General features: G+C 40.7%; 3 protein-coding genes across 3 annotated transcripts; 1 reads left to right on the top strand and 2 right to left on the bottom strand.

The window, feature by feature from the left end:
* Window positions 1–83: 83 nt before the first annotated feature.
* On the bottom strand, window positions 84–8,499 carry LOC109479679. Its single transcript, XM_019781668.1, has 2 exons — window positions 8,396–8,499; window positions 84–523 (listed from the first exon to the last, which is right to left on the bottom strand). The coding sequence occupies exons 1-2, from the start codon at window positions 8,490–8,492 to the stop codon at window positions 84–86; spliced, it is 537 nt and encodes a 178-aa protein (XP_019637227.1). The 5' UTR covers window positions 8,493–8,499.
* On the top strand, window positions 1,239–3,417 carry LOC109480076. Its single transcript, XM_019782224.1, has 3 exons — window positions 1,239–1,339; window positions 1,566–1,914; window positions 2,409–3,417. The coding sequence occupies exons 1-3, from the start codon at window positions 1,326–1,328 to the stop codon at window positions 2,775–2,777; spliced, it is 732 nt and encodes a 243-aa protein (XP_019637783.1). The 5' UTR covers window positions 1,239–1,325; the 3' UTR covers window positions 2,778–3,417.
* Window positions 8,500–10,218: 1,719 nt separating the features above from the next.
* LOC109480095 (retinal rod rhodopsin-sensitive cGMP 3',5'-cyclic phosphodiesterase subunit delta) lies at window positions 10,219–20,137 on the bottom strand. Its single transcript, XM_019782249.1, has 5 exons — window positions 19,922–20,137; window positions 14,786–14,874; window positions 14,067–14,192; window positions 13,411–13,516; window positions 10,219–12,909 (listed from the first exon to the last, which is right to left on the bottom strand). The coding sequence occupies exons 1-5, from the start codon at window positions 19,960–19,962 to the stop codon at window positions 12,828–12,830; spliced, it is 444 nt and encodes a 147-aa protein (XP_019637808.1). The 5' UTR covers window positions 19,963–20,137; the 3' UTR covers window positions 10,219–12,827.
* Between the last annotated feature and the right edge of the window lie 142 nt (window positions 20,138–20,279).

Here is a 20,279-nt window from a genome sequence, read left to right as displayed (position 1 = left end):
TGAGAAGTTATAGATGGATCTTGATATTTGGTATGTGGGTAGCTTCAAGTTCAACATGGATTCAATTTCAAATTGGTAAACCTTTAAATCCTCCTACCTGCTCTTTCTCCAAAGAAGTTCACTTCACGTAACCATGGCTGCCATGTCCTGTGCGTCTCTGTGATGTTGAGCTTCCAGAATCGTCCCGTGGCTGAGAAGCCTCCGAATTCCTGGACCTCGGATGAAGCTGCCACTTCTGTCACCGTCACCACGTCTTCCCAGCTGTACGGGTCAGAACTGGCCGATGCTTCCAGCAGGAACATGGAAACATCGTGGGTTGTATCACCGTTGTTGGTGATGCTGATCTTGGAGAGGGTGTAGGGCACAACCAGGTCGAAGATGATGTACCACGGACCTCGACCGCTTGGGTTCCAGTGAGAGTAATAATTACCATCAAGAACTTTGTCCGCATCGGCAGCATCAGGCCACTGCGTTTCTGTCCTCTCAATCGGCCAATCAGGGGATCGCTCCAGCCAAGCGCCACCTTTATAGAAAAGAACAAAAAAGTATGTCATTAATAATTTATGAGCCCTTTTTACCTGTCTCAATGCCATCGTGTTTTTTTCACATCTTACATCTTACATCTTACATCATCCCCAGGTAGGCTTAGTGCCTGTCAGCTCAGAGCGTCGTTTCCATTCCCTCCGGTCCAGGAAGACTCCCTCCTCCTCCAGCCTTTCCAACCTCCCAATCCTGCGGTGTGTCAATATTTCTTGCACATTATCCCGCCATCGTTTTCTCGGTCTTCCTGGTGGGCGTTTACCCTTCAGTTTAAGGTCGAAGGCCACCTTTGGGATTCGGTCTGGATTCATCCTTTGCACGTGGCCTAACCACCCGAGGGCAGATCTCCCAATGTCATCGACGACTGAGGTTATGCCCAGCATATTTCTCAGATGGGTGTTACGGATCTTATCCAGTCTGCCCTTGCCTAGCATGGTGCGCACTACTCCCACCCCAGCTGCCTCCAGTCCACTGAGGTCCTTCTTTGTCAGCACCCATGACTCTGAACCATATAGGAGGATTGGTTTAAGGATTGTATTGAAAATGGTTTTTTTCACATGATTTATATAACCTTCCTATCTTTCCTGCGTCGTGATTGGCTAATCCATATACCCTACCTATATAAGGAGAAGGCGGGCTGATTACTGCGCAGAAGCGATAGACTCATCCCCACAGCCGGACGCTCGGCTCGGCGCTCCGTGCAAGACAGACTGCCAGCCTTCCAGTGGTACTTCCCGGGCTCCAGGGGCGAGCGAAAGCTCGGGGAGTGAGAAGGTGGACGGTTAATGTGCATTTGGAGGTTTACCTTTGTTTTTTGTTGGTGAATTTTGGAGTTAGAATGGATTTGGAATTGTTGGCAAGTTCGCACATGTGTATGAGAGTCGTCTGTCGTTGCACGTGCATTGCCTCTCGTCATGCCGAGGTCTGTTCTTCTCGCAGGCGGGGCGTGCTCGGGCAGTATGTATGGCGTACAAGTGTTAGCACGCCTCGGTAAAGGAAGACATCTAATTTTGGATGTGTTGTAGATGTCACAGGTACCGGTCGTGCCGGGAGGGGGACCTGGAGGAGGACCGCCGGGAGCAGTGCAGCAAGCCGCCGGGGCTCAGGGAGGTGGACCGCCGGGAGCAGTGCAGCAAGTCGCCGGGGTTCAAGGAGGTGGACCGCCGGGAGCAGTGCAGCAAGCCGGGGCTCAGCAAGGTGGCGGCCAGGGACCACACGGGTACAACCGCCGGGAGCCGCGGCAGGGCGATGCCGGTGCAAGCAGACCAAGGCGCCGGAGGGCAGCCCCAGCATGCCGGTCAACAGGAAGCTCGGCGAGCGGCGCCGGCGCCGAACTTGGCAGGGAACCAAGCCCAGCCACCGTTATCACAACAGGTAATTGGCATTGGATATTATGAGTAGAATAATAAACGTTACATGTTGTGATAGAGCACGAGTTGATGATATTTATATATTATTTTGAAGTTGTATTTGTAACAAGCTAGTCGAGACCGGATAGTGCACTCGGTCAGGAAAAATTGGTGTATGGAGAAGCATGCTCTTTACTGCAAGTGGTGCAGGTATGTTGGTATACATCATGTACATGGGAATGGCCCATGATTATGGAACATGGTACGTTAAAGTTTCAGATAAGTTCGTCGTAATGCCATGTGAAACGAGGATAATATGTACAAGAGTACAGGCGGGAATGGCCCGTTGATATGCAAATTGGATACAAGTCAGGACACGTGCGGTACACGTGGGATTGGTATGTCAGGCTGTAGCGAGTCTGACGGTAACGTAATTTGCGATGTTTATACAAAAGTAGATTTTATGGAGTGATGTTGTAGAGGGTGAATGGCACGCCTCTAAAACTCTATGTATTGCAGGCAATACGCGACAAGATCGCAAGCTTGGAGGCAACAGTCCAACGGTTGTCGGGTAGTGCGTCCACCGAAGCACTGAGGAAAGAGTTGTTGGACCACGCGACCAGACCGGCAGCGCTGTTCGACCCGAGGAAGGCCATCTCCATGATGGAAGCGCTGGTCGACACAGCGAAGGGAGAGGGACATAGTGATGCGGAACAATTTAAGTTGATATTGTCTCAGATGAGACGTCATGTAACTAAACCGTATTTCCAAGAGCTAATCATTGACCAGTTTGGAGAGGGTGTATTGAAGAAAGTAACTAAGGATTTTCATTCATTTGTCAAGAGTCATACCAGTAAAGCGATAACAACGCAAGGGGTGAGGGGGTGAGTTTTGGACAGAATACTACTATGTTTGATCATATGTACCACCCGTACCAGCCCTGGAATCAAGGTCAGGTTCACGGTAATCTTGTGTGGCCGTATGTACCGCCTCAAATGTCGGCATTTTCTCAGTCTGCTTTTCCACAGGCGGCTTTTTCCCAGCCCGCATTTCCACAGGCCACCTTTTCCACAGGCGGCGTTTTCCCAGTCAGCTTTTCCACAGGGGGGTTTTCCACAATCATTTTTTCAGCCACGGGGTGCAAATTTTGACAATAGTCGTGGTTCCAGAGCTGGTAGAGGGCGGGGAAGGGGCAGAACTGCTCGCCCACAGGACAGATGTTTCAGGTGTTATGGTGTGGTCATTTTGCAAAGGATTGCACGGTCAATATGGATAAGAAATAGATTATCTTGGCACATGTATTAATAGTGGAAGGATGAGATCTATCGCAATGCCCGTGACATGTTGACAACTTGGAACGGAATGGAATTACGAGTGTTGCCTTTGTCCTTGTTTCTATGTGTATATGTACATGTAAAATAACTGTGATGATATAAAATGAGGATATTTATAAAGAAAAATACTTAGAAGGGGAATTATATATATTTGGTACAAATTACAATGAATATTCATAACATAATATATATTTTTCAGAAGAATATAATACAAGGTACAAGGTACAAAGATAAATATCTGTCATTGTTTGTGTTATGTCAAGATGTTGAAATAAAGGATGAAGTAAAACAAGTGCTTCATTATTATGATATATAAAGCAGTTAAAAGTATATGGACGAATCTAAGGACATGCCCTGAGAATCGGATATTCTGTAAGAAGTTGAGTTTATTTAAAAAAAAAAAAAAATAAGGGTCAAGAAAGCACGTTGATAACAATGTAATTCGTGAATAGAAATACAGTCTTAAATACACGTCACTGCGAATGAACTTACTCTCGTTATGCCGGAAAAGGTTATGGTACACATATAAAGATGGCGGGTTGCCTTGTTTATATACAGGCAGCTATTGATGACGTGACGGGCGACGGCAGTGAGAGGCAGTACTCAGTGAAACCGCTGGAGGCGTACATGCAACATCTAGCAACACACCAGGGCTGGGTCACCAGGAAGAGAGATGGGGCTAACATAGTCTCGCCATCAATAGAGATGGTGGCTCAAGGAAAGGTTAAGGCGTCAGCAGATTCTCTATTGTTTAGAGACCCTGAGTCTTTCAGGGCAGGTGGTTTACATAAACATGCCACGGAATGGGAGAAGATTATTGAGACATGTGAAGGTGAATCGGATGTGGGAAGGTGGATTAAGAACGGAGTTGACATGGTAGAATTTATACAGCCATTTAAAGGACGATTTAAAGGTAAAGACTATGACTCCGCATTCCCACCTCCGGCCAGCTTTCCAAACAGCCATAGCTGTTATCCGTTTGCGAAGTTTGTGTCTGACACAATAAGAAGTAGAATCGTATCAGGCGCTATTTCAGTTTGGGGTAGGGTAGGTCGGGTAAAGCCCCCCTACATAGTGTCCCCATTGACGGTGGAGCCGAATAAGCCTAGACTGTGCCTAGATCTTAGATACTTGAATAAGTGGATGAGAGATTGTCCTTTCACGTTGGATACACTTATAGACGTAACAAGATATGTAGAGAGAGGACATTTCCAGACAGTGTGTGATGACAAAAGTGGTTACGACCACATTCTGATAACTGAAGGTAGTAAGGCGTTGGTATGATTCCAATGGAATGGATGGTATTACGTGGCGAATACACTCGTATTTGGATGGAAATGTTCTCCCTTTGTATATCAGAAAGTTGGGTTAGTAGCCATGCATAAGATAAGATCATTAGGAGTACCTTCCTCCCTGTACATAGATGAATAGGCATGACGGGGCAACTGCAAACAAGGAACATAGCATGGTCGTACTACGAGAAGGCACAGGCAGCATGTTTTATCCTATGTGGTATCCTGATACAGCTAGGTTATACTATAGGGTTGGCGAAGTCACAGTTAGAACCACAGGTAATGCCAGTATTCCTTGGAATGGGCGTAGACTCTATGACGCTGGCATTTAGACTTCTGGAGAAGAAGAAGTTGAGCTTTGCGGAGTTAAGAGACTACATATTGACCTGTGAAGAAGTACCAGTGAAGGTATTGCAAAGATTGACGGGCAAGATAGCGTCGTTTATGATAGCAGTACCAGCAGCTAGATTGTTCTGCAGAGAAATGTTTAGTAAGATCAGCGAAGCGGATAAGCAGGGCAAGAAGGTTAGAATTGAGGGAGGTGTCAAACAAGAGTTAAGAATACTGGAAGTTCCTTGACACATGGCAGGGGCACATGCCATGGAAACCAGAGAGACACGAAGTGGTGAATCTAACGACAGATGCATCAGGTTACAAATGGGCAGGAGTGGTAGAGTCGCAGGAGGGACAGATAGAATGTGGAGATTATTGGACAGAGAAAGAGATAGAGGAGCATATTTCAATAAAGGAAACAGAGGCTCTGACACGAACACTCCTGTCAGTACAAGGTAGTGTCAAGGACAAGAGAGTTGACGCGAGAGTGGACAACCAGAATTTAATTAGGGCGTGGCAGAATCAGGGCGCGAAGAGCCTAAGCTTGAACCGAGCTATTGTTGGACTGTGGGAAGTAACTGTACAGTTGAATGTTGACTTACACTTACAATATGTGCCATCACAGTTGAATGTAGCAGATAAGCCTTCGAGGCAGTGTAGTTTGACGGACGCCCAATTATCACCTGAGCTGTTCGAAAGATAGACGCGATTCTTGGGGGTGAGAAGGGCTTTGATACGGATTTAATGGCACACCCATCGAATGTACAGACGAGTAGAACGGGTAACAAATTGGACTTCTTTAGCCAAAATCCTGCACCAGGCTGTAGCGGAGTAAACATATTCGCTCAGAACATAGAGAACAGAAACTCATATGTCTTTCCACCTTTTCGGCTCATCCCAGCAATCCTTGCTTTCATTTTGCAACAAAGAGCCTGTGTAACAATCTTGGTCCCTGATCTCCATCCTAGGCGATATTGGTGGCCCATTCTCAACAGGCAAGCGGACGAGGCCATAAAGGTAGCTGTGTCAGGGGACAGGGTCCTACGATATCCGGTCAAACGACAAGGTTGGAAGTTACAGCCGACCAAGTGGGACCTGTGGGCGTTCCGCATCAACACAGCTCGTTCCAAGGGGCTGCTAGGATCTGGGTACCAGCAGTAAATTGTCAGGAATGTAACTATCCAAATGACTTTTGATTTTAACTTTTGCCAGAGATGTGGAAAGGCAAAAGAAACCCGACAAAGTAGAAACAAGGAAACAAGGAATTCAAGTTAATTTAAGAGAGATTGAGGCAAGGTTTGACGAGATTATGGGTGCACAACATAGTTCAGCATATGAAAAACAAAAGAGAGCTTTGGCGGACCTTCTTAATGCGTTCTTGAAATCCTTGTCTCCAATGAAAACCATACAAACAGCGACACCAGCAGATGTGATAAAGTTCTTGATCTATAAAGATGGACAAGGGAAGACAACAGTACATGACACAGGTTGTAAAAGGACAGAGCAGGAGTCATGTGGTTGTCTAAAACGTCTGGCGTTTAAAAACAATTGACTCATATATAGGAAAGCTCAGGGCGATATTCAATGAAAGAGGAAGGGAGGAGACTGGGATGAGAGACTGGGGCTCGGAAACCCAGCAGCCAGTCAGGATGTCAGGAAGTACTTAAAAGCAGTGACAGCAGAGCAATTGCAACGAGGTTTAACTCCTCGACAGGCGAGGCCAGTGTTCCTACCAAAGATTTTGGCGGTATGTCAGTACATTGGAAAAGCGATAGAAGGAGAGAGGTCAGGAACAAAACTCTTCATTTTAGCCAGAGACAGAGCCATATTCAAGGCCTTGTTTTTCGTCAGGGGATAGGGTAGCAGATCTGATGAAATCACGAACAGACGAGGTAGGCAGACTACCGTCAGGAGCGTTGCTATTCAATCATGTCTGGGGTAAGACACTTCGGGATGGTAGAGCGAATCTGTTCACGTTAGAACCTACGGGAGATCCGGATTCATGCCCTGTAGTAGCAATAGATAAATACGTGCAGATGGCGACGTGGCTGTCGATAGACCTGACAGGAGGTTTCTTATTCAGATCTACTTCAAGGGAGGGACATGTAGTGGAGAACCCACCGTCAACATCTGCGTTAGATAACGCTTTCAAGAGATACTTGGAAAAGATGGGTCAGTATGAAGGGGAAACACTACATGGTTGCAGATCTGGATGTGCGATATCGCTCCATATGGCAGGGGAGTCACAGAAGGGAATCATGGAGCACGTAGGCTGGTTCGGTAAGAGAACAGCATCATACTATATGAAGGTAGCACAAGTGATGGAGCCAGGTCGACCAGCTCAGAAACTGGCATCACCAGAGGTAACACAGGCAACAGAGAGATACGAGAGAAGCAATCAGGTGGCAGGTTTAGAAAAAGCATTTAAGAAATAGAAATAAAAGGAAGACAGGGAAAGAGGAATGAAGAGTGTAGAAAGAACGAGAAAAGGATTGGAAAAGGAGAGTGATATAGTATCATGTGTATATAAGAATGGGAGATTGAGGGAGAACTAATGCCCCTGAACGATAGTGTTATGTATATATAAGAATGGGAGATTGAAAGAAGTGAATAAAGAAGCTTCATTACATACATGACGTTTAAAGAGTCTCGTTATTATTTCCCAATCACTACGTGAGCAGGAAGGACAAGGAGAAAAGAGAAAGGGAAAATAAGAAAGTCAAAAAGAGGAGGGAAAGATGAGATTGGGAAAAGAGGAAGAAAGGAAGACGGAAGGAAAATAGATACTGAAGAGAAGAAGGGGCGCGACGTAAGGCACTACCCCATAGCTTCATATGGATGAGCCAATCACTACGCAGAAAGAATAGGTAACTATCTTTCCTGCGTCGTGATTGGCTAATCCATATACCCTACCTATATAAGGAGAAGGCGGGCTGATTACTGCGCAGAAGCGATAGACTCATCCGCATAGCCTGGTAACGCGGCGATAAGTACCGTGGGAATAGAAGAGAGAGGGGGTGAGGAACAAAAGAGAACGAGCTAGCTGGGATCTTGAGTCTGATTTTATTTGGATCCACAGATAGCTAGGACGAGAGGCTAAGAATTGTTGAACACGCAAACGCCCACCCACCCACCCTTCGTTACGGATAAAATGGATTTGAATCATATCGCCGCGCGACTCCAGGCACTACCCCATAGCTTCATATGGATGAGCCAATCACTACGCAGAAAGAATAGGTAACTTCCTACTCTTTTGAGTAACAAAACTACCCTAGCAAAGCAAGGGAATCTCTTGACTGGGAGTTGGTTAGGACCTGACTTTCAATTTCTCTGTTCTGAGACATCCATGAAGAAAGCTACTAGACTAAGTATTTTTAACTTTGTTTATTAGTTGCTGTGATAGCTGAGTAGTTAGATTAGTGGACATGGTAGAAAAGAGAAATCAAAACATGGCCTACAAATTAAGGCCAGGACATGTTAAGTCCTTACAAACAGGTATTACCAATTGAAAACTGTATAGCTTTGACTTCGAAGAAAATTTCCATACCTTCAGTGTCTTTAAGCTGCAGGTTGCAGAATCCAAGATGCACCAGCAATGCCAGTGCCAATGCCCATTTAGGGATTCTTTGCATGGATTCCATCATGTTTATGTACCTGGTAACATGGGGTGAAAACCAAAGTTATCAAGGACACAATTATTTGTAAAAAATTGATAAAAACAGAGTGAAAATGAAGCCTTGAATACTTTCCCAACCTTTATGTTACCAAAGGCACTCTGGACAATGAAAGAATTGTCAACCCTTGGCAATGGTATGTGAAATTTCTGTAGGTACAAGTAACTCAGGTTCTGAGATACACGTTGCCATCTGAGCTCGGTCGTCACAATCGTTAGGGTTTAAAAAACATTCACCACTCTTCAATGGGTCTATCACAGAAGCAAGTAAAGAACTGTACAGCACGAGAAACTTACCTTGTACACGTGCAGACTCAATGATGCACAGTCATACTGCTGCTTGAGGATGGCCCCAGTGAAGTCCTCCACTAGTCTGTTTTACTCTGCCATCTCTGGAGCTGCCAAGCTTTTACTGAGAAATATTTAGCAAAGCTCATTCCTTTCTAAACATGTGGGCATCAAATATTGAAGGACCAAGACTTTCTATCCTGTGATACACTTCTGTTGATCTTCTTTTGCAAAGCTATTTTTTACCTTTTGAATAGAATTTGTCCTTTTGTCACTGCTACTGGGATGGTTTGTAAATACTTATTGTCACCTTTGTTGTGAGGTAAGCTGTGTTAATGGAGATATAAGCTGATATAATTGAAAATTTCTTTTACCAATCTCCTCTCATTCCAAATTCTTTTCAGAGTGAACAGTCCTATAGGTACCACTTTCACACAGGCCTTTTAGAGATTCTCAGTTTTACACAATACATTCATTGAAAATGCATGATAGATTATGACTTTTTCTTATACTTCATCTTTCTGTTCAAATATCAATCTTATTTTAATGAAACAAGTTTCACTGTTTGGCTCGTCCCCTTAACAACTTTTGTCATGAGGACTGAAAAACAGAAAATACAACATTGTATATAGTCAATCAATAAAACATGCATCCATATAGTGCCTTTTACATGTAGATATATTTTTGCATGCTATTGTACAGTTTGTACTAGTGGGCTTACAGTCATAGTATGGATCAGTTTGCACTAAGTGCATGTTTCTTAGGTATTGAGAACGTTTCGTGACAAGGTTCAGACTTTACATTATGTCCAACACAAAACTTTGGTAACCATTGTTAACTGTATGACGTGCACAACCATCCAACTTTTGGTGTGTAATTCTTTCTAGCTTAAAATATGGACTAAAATTAAAACTGTTACTTGATAGGTCATGATAGTTTGTATGGGTGCAATGTAATAGGTCTTCCACCCCGGTATAATCAACTTTTCACATTTTTAGGCCACACCAATTTAATTTCTTGGTTAACAGATTCACACGCTTCATTTTTTTCTGATTTGCAAATAAAAATAAAAATTCAGAATCAACTGTAAAATGCTCATACTCATAGTTTGCCCTGAACAGTTGAAAACAGTCCTTTTCATCCTAGTTTTTAGTAAGCTATTCTATCTTTCAATGCAATGGTATCATTAAAAGTTCAAATTTCATTGTTTAAATTTTGAACCAGCCTGGTGTGTTGACTTCATGGCTCCTATTGTACTATTTTGGGCCATAATAGGATGCCTAGGCCTGTTTTTATTTTTATTTTTTGTCGCCCGCCCGCTCTATTATTTTTCTAGAAAAATCCATTACTCAAAAAATTAAATTGGTGTGGCCTGAAGATAAAAGACTCAAACAAGAGACGGATAGTAGTAAACTGAGCAACTTTACTAAACACACATCATTCAGTGACTGTGTCAGGCCAATACTATGTACAACAGGATTTTTCAAACAGTGAGTAAGTGCACAAATATATATGCCACATAACATAAACAATTTATAATCATTCACTGATAATTTCAAACAAATTGTCATATTCTTGAATTTTTTTAATGACATTTTGGTCCCAACAATAATCCATTTATCACCCACATATCAACATCACAATTAATCATAAGCTAAACAATATACATGTTTGACATCAACTCCTTTTTGTTACAATATGGAATTTCAAAATACTGTGAGAAGCATTGTTTGTTGCTCTGCTGGTCTTTAAGCATGTCATACTCATAGCAGAAATTGAATGAATGATACACTATAGTGAAGGTTGACAACCTAAAATTGTATGCAACACTTATTGCAAGTCAAAACAGCCAATTCAACAGTATGAATGACCTGTCAAAGTTTCATACTCACCACACGTCTGTCATGACTCCTTGACCACCTTTTCTTCAATGGCTTTTAGTGGATGTTTACCATTTCTAGTGCTTATATAAAGATACAAATCCAGCAAAGTGCTCAGTGCCAAATTGAATGTTGGTTCTATTTTAAGACTTGATAAAGTCTGGATTTTGAGGCATCACAATGGAAAGACAACTAGGTTGCGTTCTCAGTTTTTGCATGCCATGTCATGACGTATACATTTCTTATCAAAAAAGATGTACAATGTATCATGATAGTATCTTTCAATTCATGACTGTGCTTAAGTATATGTTTATATGGTTGATTCTCAAGTAATGTGTTATCTTTTATAAAGTTAGGGAATTAAGGTGTGGATCAGAAAGAATCATGGTGAAGAGTTGAGTACAAAACATTGCTATTAATTCTTGCGTGGTCTAGTGAATTATTTTTTGCTCAATAGTATGTAGCATTTGCTCCTTCACGTTTGCAATGCAATCCTAAACAATTGCAGAAATTATTTTTCTTTTCAGTTTCACTCTCCACTCAACAATTCTTTCTGGTTCACATTTTACAAAGCATACTACCTGTCAATACATCCCCGTAAATGTTTTTTCTTCAGAATGTATCAACACGTAGAAACTTTCTATGTCCTATCTGTCTCCTAAGCCTCCCCCCTCCATCACTGGCATTACTGCAGTCCAATCCCCCCTTTAAAATAACATACAAAACCAAAATCAGTTGTGTCTAGCCACTTGTGCAGTAGGGTAAGAGTATGTAAAACAGGAAAAAGTGACATGATTGGCATTTCCACCCAGTGTTTTTAGGAGTAGCCTCTAACTTGTATGTTACCATAATCTCCAAGCAGATCTTATGGTTGTGGCAAAAGACCGTATCCATTGGCCATCCTGTATCCATTTCCCTGAACCTTCGGTGGCTAATGGACACTCCAGTGGCCAATGGATACTGTCTTGCCACCGAAAGATCTGCTTGGAGATTATGTTACCATACACAATGATAAAGATACAATGAAATTGGCAAAAAAATTGGACAGGCTATGTGATGATTTTTTTCACTATACTTATTTTGTTGTTTGTACGTATTTTGTTGTTTTCCAGTGGCAAAAAGGCTATTTTGATACAACTCCTTAAGTGAAATATATGTTATCATTGTGTTAAAAAAAACATAGTACACACATGACATGTCCGTGTAAGTTATGATGAATAATATGAAAATGATGTTACTATGGTAACAGAATTCTAACAGGTGGCAAAATTATGAACAAGTTATAGTTCATAAAATTATGACATTGATATCAGTGGTGCAAGAAAATGGAGAACACTGTCACAATGCAATGATCTGAAGTTATACCAATTATTGTTAGACACTTGAGTGGTGTAAGGTGTTGTGATTGTGTTTTCACCATACCAGTGAATTGTGTGATCTAAAATAAAGGAATGATACAAAGTATGCAAGTCACCATTTTCTTGCAGGTGAGTACAGGTTAGCAACCTATCTTGTACAACAAATTACAAACTTCATAGTATTCCACAAAATGGTCTTCCCTACTTTCTAGAATACCTGCAGAAAAGCTTCCCTGTGCTGTTTACATCTGTACAGATTGCCATTCATATAGCACAATTCCCAATGTATCAGCATTCTACTTTATAAACAAAACTATCAAATGTCCTTTGATATACATTGTACATAGTCTGCATAAGCCATGAACCCCTTTTATCCCTGGCTAATAATACAAGCACTCAATAATACTACAGGTTTTATTTGTAAATGTGATAGAAAGGAACAACACCACAGCCAATGGAAGAGGAAAAAAATTTTTGGAGAAGTCGCTAAAATGGTTTATCAATATCTAGTGCTGCTTTCAACAAAATTACAATAATTCAATTCTGATTTCACAGTAAGTTATTCCCATGGTCAAAAACTTCAAGGAAATCTGACACTTTTTAAAAGCACTATATCCTACCCACCCCCACCCCGTCTGTGAATGGAATGATCTGACCTCAGAAATGGAACGATCCGTCTAAAACAGCAAAGGGCTGGTAGCTAAACACAGCAGGATTGGATTGGGTGTGGTGAGGTCATGTGACTTGGATGGAGAACACTGATTGGTTGGTTGTCGGGGGTCAGACGTAGAAGAGGCGTACTCTGGACGTGCTGACTAATAGGTCCTTGTCGTAAAAGTTTGTCTCGATCACCACGTTCCCGCTGAAAATAAAACAAAAATACAATTTACATGTTTGCCATGTAAGAATATTTTGTGCAGAAAAGTCCATCATCATCATCATGGTCAGTGCATACCAGTATTACAGAGCACATCGGCAGAGCGCAGTGCCCCTGCGCAAAACCCTGATTTTTCACAGTTTTGTTTGGATTTTTGGTCAACATTGCATTAGAATTTTGCCTGTTGCACAGGATATCTTTTCCGTCATAACATTTGGAAACTACAGATGGGATATTAACCTTTTATACTCGAATACGACCTTATATGAGATGTTCTGCCGAAGTGCTATGCACAATACATTACAGGTTTAGCGCAGGTGCAGTACATTCTGCCGACGTGCTGTATTACAGGTACTAGGTGGACTGCTATTGTTCACCCTTTACCATCCAAAACCCATCTCTGAAACATTGCGCTCTACTATAGTGTATCCTACTCCTAGTTATTGCTTGTCGTCAATGAAAGGTAAATAATGAAATGTTCTGTACCTGAGCACGTTAGCTGGCATCATCTGGTTCTCTGGTGCTGCCTCTATGATGGACTGCCAGGTGTTGGTGGAGTTGGGAATCACAAAACCAAACTCAAAGTACCACTCTGCAACAGACACGAGTTCATTATTTTTTATTACATGTATTACCCTTGTAGAACTTTGGTTTGGTGCTACAGTAAGTCCTCAAGAATAGCTTATGAAATGCATTTCATAAACTATTCTATTCTATTGTAATGACAATGATTAAAAGACAGTTAAGGCCCCATTTCTACTAAACAGTGATTGATTCTTAAGTGATCATACAATAGCCAAAATTACTTTTTGTGTGACCATTGATTTTATAATTAATACATGAAGGAAGGTGTTAAAGTATGGCATAAACGACAACAAAACACACAACATGTAAAAAAAATGTTGTTCTTTATCTATGAAATTCATTGAGCAATCTGTCAAATATTTGGTTATTACTCAACAGTTACAGTCTCTAGTGGAAATGGGGTGTCTCTTGACACATACCCATCTAACATTTATATCAAATCGCCTCATTACAAGATTTCCCATCCTGACCCAGATAAAGATCCATAGGCAGCCCAAGACACCTCTCTCCCAGGCATGGATAGGTACAGGAGTGAGTTCCCTATCTGGAAAACCCACCTTCTAACACCCTGCCCTTAAACAGGACCTTCTGCTCCAGCCGGAACCTCTCCATCTGCTCGATGGAAGAGAAGTTGATTTCCCGCGAAACTGCTCGGCACTTCAGGATCTTCTTGGGTACTCGGGCTGTAGGTAAGGCATCAATGGAGTGTTGTTTTTTTTCTTGATAACATAAAAAACTTTTGATTGAAAAAATTGAATGACCTTTGCATGAAGAATTTTGCATGTGTAGTTGTTTCAATTAGTTACACTATAAAGCCAAGAGTGGGTATTTTTAGGTCGCCGTTTTGATACATTTCTGTCGGGCAATTGATTTGAACATAACATAGATGTTTTCAGAAAATACTAAATTTTTACATGAATGAAAGTTGCCAATCCATTTCAGTTAACCTTTAAAGAGCTGCACATACTCATCTGGTAGTAACTTATTTCACTTCAAGAAATTTTGAAGAACATATATAACCCTGGCCTCTAGAAGAAATGCATTTTTAACCACTGGAATAGGACTTGGGTCCAACAGATTTCAGTACTTAAGGATAACAAAAGGGTGACTGAATTATTATCAATACTGCCATGTTTTGCCCATGCAGAATTTCTGTTAAAACAGTAATATGCATAATTTACTTTTCACCACTCTTTCAGCATCATAGCCTGCAGTTCCACTTCAAGAAGACAGAGGGAACTGCTACATGTATGAAATTGACTTTTTGTCTCCCTACCTTCATGCTCAGTTCCTGGTACAGACAAGTCTTCACTGCCCTGCCACAGGATCTTTCCTGAGTCTGCATCACGCAGGTTCATCCAGTTGCTATGGTGATTGTCGTTAAGGAAACCAAAAAACTTGCCCATTATACAAAATCATTCAATGTAGGTGCTGACATTAGTAAATGTCCCAAGCATAATATAAATCTATGAGATATAACAAATAATACCGGTAATGCATATACTACATGTACTACATAGCATTTACAGCCAAACTACCAACTTGAAACTTTTATCTGTGCATTTTATTTTGATGCATCAATGAGCAACACTTAGCTACCAAGATGATGCTTTATGCTGGAATTGGAAATAACTATTATTTATGTACATTGAGATATATAGAATCTGCCAAGTAGAACTAAAAGTGATAAGAAAAATGTTGCATACAAATGCTGAATTACTAGTATACAAAAAGCAGACTTCCAATCAATGGACTGTCCAAATGTCATTACATGTCTGGCAATATTCCTAACCAATCATCACAACTTCCCGGTTGCCAGGCAACAGGTGTTCTATTTACTGTGTTACCACGGGAACCCCACCACATCTCACACAGCTGACAGCACAGCAATTTCCGCTCAGGGTAATTCCCGTAAGACTTTATACCTTTGATGTCTAGCGCAGACTAGCGGTAAGTGCTTTAGATATATGGGGCACAGATGTATTTCTAAGGCCACACAAATTTAATCTTGGTTAACGGATTCGCCTGCTTCATTTTTTTCTGATTTGCAAATAAAAATAAAAATTCAGAATCAACTGCAAAATGCTCATATTTTGCCCTGAACAGTTGAAAACAGTCCTTTTTATCCTAGTTGTTACAGTTATTCCATCTTTCAATGCAATAGTATCATTAAAAGTTCAAAATTCATTGTTAAAATTTTGAACCAGCCTGGTGTGTTGACTTCATGGCTCCTATCGTACCATTTTGGGCCATAATAGGATGCCTAGGCCTGTTTTTATTTCTATTTTTATTTCGCCCACCCGCTCTATTATTTTTCTAGAAAAATTCGTAAACCAAGAAATGAAATTGGTGTGGCCTAGGGAAAGGAAAATGCCAGCTTTCAAAATGGAAATCATATACTAATGTTCCTCTTTTACAAAATGTATTACTGATATATGGTAAGTGTCAAAAATATACCATATAATACAGCACATTGAAAGCAGATAGGGCTGAGAATGGCACAATTTCAAAGCCATTCACCTTGTGTATAGATTACCAGTCACCTCCATCTTACATAGCTAAAATCTGCACAAATTTCTGTTGAGTCCTAAAACATGTGACTCTCGTCACAAACTCTGAAAAAGCCAACTGCATAGAATTCTTGCATATCCTGATTCAACAATTTTTAACAGGTTAAAACTGATAAATAAAATGGATTGAATTGTATATACTCTAGTCTATACAGATCAAAACATTTCATACCATCCAAATACAAAATATCACATTACACTCAGTAGTGAATTTCAAATTTGTATATTCGGTAAGAAATGAGACTTACAGATGTAAATGCTTGTCCACCTTCATGTTGCTGCTACAAGACAAGACAGATGTGAACTAGGGAGTTGAGAGTGTGTCTGGCTCTTTACCACTCCTTCATGAGCAGTTTGTCGGAGCAAGGGGCTCACGAGGGGGTTGTAGAAATGATGCTTAACATGAGATTATTTTTTTTAAATACATTTCTCCTAAACTAAAGCTTGCACCTTGCTATACATGTTTTCTTTCAAGTACATTATTATTCAAGAAACCTTATTTCGTTGTCTGACTCTTATTTTCAGGCATTTTGCATTACAATATTTTAATCTATCTGTATCATAGATGACCATATAATGCAGAATGTGGTGTCTCTTAAACCCCTTGAATAGTCCTCCAGTCCACAAAGCAACAATAAAGGCTGAGAAAAATGTCTGTCTATAGAGATGTCATTACCAGATGCTGGGTATCAAGACACTGCTACCATGGCAACACATCTGTTCATGATGACATCACAGCCTGTGATGTTCCCATTACCTAGTATTAGGCCCTTGTATACAATCCTATGGGAAAACTAACGGGATACATTTGGGCTCTGCTATCTGTAAGATATGACAAAATATTAATATCATAACATAACATGACCATCAGAAAGTGACTCATTTTTGCCCCCTTGGAATAGAAAAAAAAAGTTGGCTAACCTAGGGCTACTCACCAATAGTTTTCCTGCTTTTTTCATGTTTAATATTGTTTGAATGCCATCATATCTGCCAGAGTATCATTTTAGGAAGTTTGGATCATTCTAGGCACTGTTTAGAATAGAAGCCAAAGGATATGCATGCATATTCACGCTCATGTCTTACTGAGCACCCTATGCAAACCATACTCATAGAATACAAATTTGCCCAAGAAATGGCCAATGACTTTAATGAACCAGTTTTCTAGCTGCTTGAAGCTCGGTCCCTGTCTGTGCATATTGTCAGTGCTTTTAGATACCGCTAGCGCTGCATGCATTGAACTGAGGTCAAGTAAAACGTTCTAGGTAATTTCCATTGTGCACAGTCAAGTACACACAATGAGAACACCATTATTTTCTTTGGTAATGCATTGATGTATTTCTTGAGAAGTAGGTACAGCCAATTAAAGGCTCTTTGGGTATGAAAGAAACATCGCCTTACTGTACCTCCACTGCACACTAGAGAATATATAGTCTTCTGGATCCTAAAATATGTGTTTTAGTATATACCGAGGCCCTTATCTTTATGTTAGCAGTCAAGGCCTTGTACCGGTAGTCCATTTCCGAACAGCTGGTAATCTTGAATTCTAAAGGGAACAAAAAAAACATATTCCACACCCTGCTGAAGCATTTACTATACTAGTAGGTATGTGTATTGTCAATAGCCAAGCCCAACCTGTCTGCCAAGTAGGTACTGAAAAATTCATAAACCACCCTAGCTTCCCTTTATTGAGTAAATGGCAGGACAAAGTCCCATCCTCCCACCATAATGCAATAACCTACCACGGTCTAGTGCTTAAATCAAAATGTCTTCGCTTTGTAATTCACCCCGGTACGTGGAGCTATGAAGTTATTTATTCCCTTTTCCCAACATCCCACATGTAATGAAATCCATCCTAGGAGCTTTAGATTGTTAAAAATCACCCGCTCCTTGATCTCTCTATTTCTGTAACTCCGTAAATTGCCTATAATGACACTAACTGAAGCTAATACGGGCAGGGAGGCGGGTTGCGTTATTCTCCCTGGATGAAACGCCGGATATGTGGCTCCGGGCACAGACATGTTGCTACATTAGCGTGGTCTATTTCTAGATCTAAGGAAGCTGAATCATAACAATTCCAATTTGGGTTTACCTCAAATCCTGACTGGTTCCTGATGTGAAGAACTTTATTGCACGACATTTGTACAGGATAGTCAATGTATTATACATTGTATGGCAAATAGGTAACAATAAGTAGCATAGTAAAATAGATAGGTATAGAATAAAACTTAACAACTTATACAAAATGTATATATAGAAAAGAAATAATCAAAAGTTAGCTTAGGCTTTGATAATTGTGTGCACATACATATTCAATACACCATCCTGTCATGGTGCAGACATACTCTACTGCCGAACTGAATAACCAAGACAGGACTATCATACATATGGAAATTCTATACTTTGCACATCAGTGTTAATCCCTCTAATCATTGCAATAACGAGCGTGCTAACAACTTGCCACACCCCTGCAATGTTGCTGACGGTATGCCATGTTTAACAATTGCCTGGACTGAGATAGGAATCAAATAAGGGTGCAACAAGTGAGGAACTGGTGGGGTCACCACCAATCAAATATTATTGCTAGTAATCAAATAACATCCTCTGATTGTTTTTACAGTCTTAACCTTTATTATATTTGCCTTTCCTTATATTGTTGCATCGACAGCTAACACATCTTTTATTATATAATTTGATAATAAAAGGGTCCTTAATTACTATTTACCTATATATATTTGTTGAAAAAAGGCCTGTGTGAAGCAATAGGCACCTTATGAGTCAGCAGGATTAAGGTGTATCCACTGGCTTTGTGTATAAACCTGTAAACTTTCAATTATAAAAGATCTTTCAACAGGTTTCCAACAGAAATGGAAGTTATAAATAGGTCTTTAACCTTGCAATCTTCTCATTTTGTATCTCATCTGTACTGGTTACAGGATACTTCAGCTGGTAGAGGGTTAATGTGGAACTGGATCCAACAGGTGACTCTTACACCATCAAATTCAAAACACAGAAAAATTATGCTTAGAATTTCGATTAAGTTAGAACTAGCTATATACATATCTGATTCAATAGTCATATGACTGGCTACTAGTACTGAGGTGTTCCAAGATGTGGCTGTCACTAGAACAAAGTGTTCTCTATGTAAAAATCAATGTATGAGAGTGACAACTGTGGAAACACTTACAAGAAACAGGGAGGGGGCTTTTAGAATTTGCCAATGACATTTAAGCTTAGACCTAAACCTCAATGCCAACTGAACATAAATCTATAAAAAGAGATCGAACATCGATAACACACAGCTGGGTGACTTCTTAGGTCTACCAAACATTCACAACAGGAAAATTTTAATTTTCAATTTTCTTAAAAGATCAACAGCATGCATTCCATCAGGTGACTTTCTGTTACAGACACACCTTTTCTGGACTAAAACTACTTCACTAAACTACCTTTGACATGTTTTATATGATGGATTGAAGCTAACATATGGCATACTGATCTCTCATTGACTGTCAGTTCCTATGAGACTCAGTTCTCACGCGAAGGGACTTAGAGTGGGCTGATTAGCGTTACATAGATTTTTTGTCCAAATCATATTATAATCTGGTCGTTGACGAAGAAGTCAACGCCATGGTCACTGTTCTATGGCTACCATGTTCCTTTGCCTGGTACGGTTAACTGAAGTGGTGATAAAAATTAGAAGATGTGTCGTGAAAAAAAAAGAAAACGTCGGACAAAGATGAGACCGTAAGGAAAGATTTAGAACTGAACCGCACATAAATTTGACATCGATCCCTCTACCTGTTCACGTACGCAAGACTACAACAAACACTCAGAAAGGATACAGCTTGAAACCGTTCAGAATGTCCTCTGCTCGACTCGGCATGGTGACCACACGACTCTGAGAGCTTCTTCCAACTTCTGTGCTTCGAGACTACGTCTCTTGGTGTCCAAGACGAGGGATAAGTTTGTAGCAGAAGACTGAGAAGTTCGAGAAAACACAGACCCTCCTCCTGCTTCCGCTAAAAAATGGCATCCAAATTTATGAATGTAGTTCGGGTCGCCACTTTACCTTTAGAAGATATTCATCCGCAACTACAATATCAGAATGTTGTGAACATCTCAATTCATTGTCTTACAAAAATGAAGCATAGAGAAGTTAACACAATTACTTTGATGGAATGATATTGTTCATAAATCTAT

The sequence above is a fragment of the Branchiostoma belcheri genome, unplaced genomic scaffold (genome assembly GCF_001625305.1).
Source record: "Branchiostoma belcheri isolate BF01 breed outbred unplaced genomic scaffold, Haploidv18h27 scaffold5, whole genome shotgun sequence".
In the NCBI taxonomy this organism is placed as follows: Eukaryota; Metazoa; Chordata; class Leptocardii; order Amphioxiformes; family Branchiostomatidae; genus Branchiostoma; species Branchiostoma belcheri.
Note: the sequence above shows the minus strand (reverse complement) of the source record. Positions and strands in the feature narration are given on the sequence as shown.

What these genes read in the sequence shown, in the direction of transcription:
- LOC109480095 (XM_019782249.1), bottom strand. Translation starts at nt 19,962, where the DNA reads ATGCCGAGTCGAGCAGAGGACATTCTGAACGGTTTCAAGCT. An exon ending in TAAGGGCAGGGTGTTAGAAG is followed by an intron (nt 13,517 to 14,066) that starts GTGGGTTTTCCA and finishes TGTCTGTTGCAG; the next exon opens with AGTGGTACTTTGAGTTTGGT. An exon ending in ATGCCAGCTAACGTGCTCAG is followed by an intron (nt 12,910 to 13,410) that starts GTACAGAACATT and finishes TTTTATTTTCAG; the next exon opens with CGGGAACGTGGTGATCGAGA.
- LOC109479679 (XM_019781668.1), bottom strand. Translation starts at nt 8,492, where the DNA reads ATGATGGAATCCATGCAAAGAATCCCTAAATGGGCATTGGCACTGGCA. An exon ending in GCAGCTTAAAGACACTGAAG is followed by an intron (nt 524 to 8,395) that starts GTATGGAAATTT and finishes TTTTCTATAAAG; the next exon opens with GTGGCGCTTGGCTGGAGCGA.
- LOC109480076 (XM_019782224.1), top strand. An exon ending in AGCCACCGTTATCACAACAG is followed by an intron (nt 1,915 to 2,408) that starts GTAATTGGCATT and finishes TATGTATTGCAG; the next exon opens with GCAATACGCGACAAGATCGC.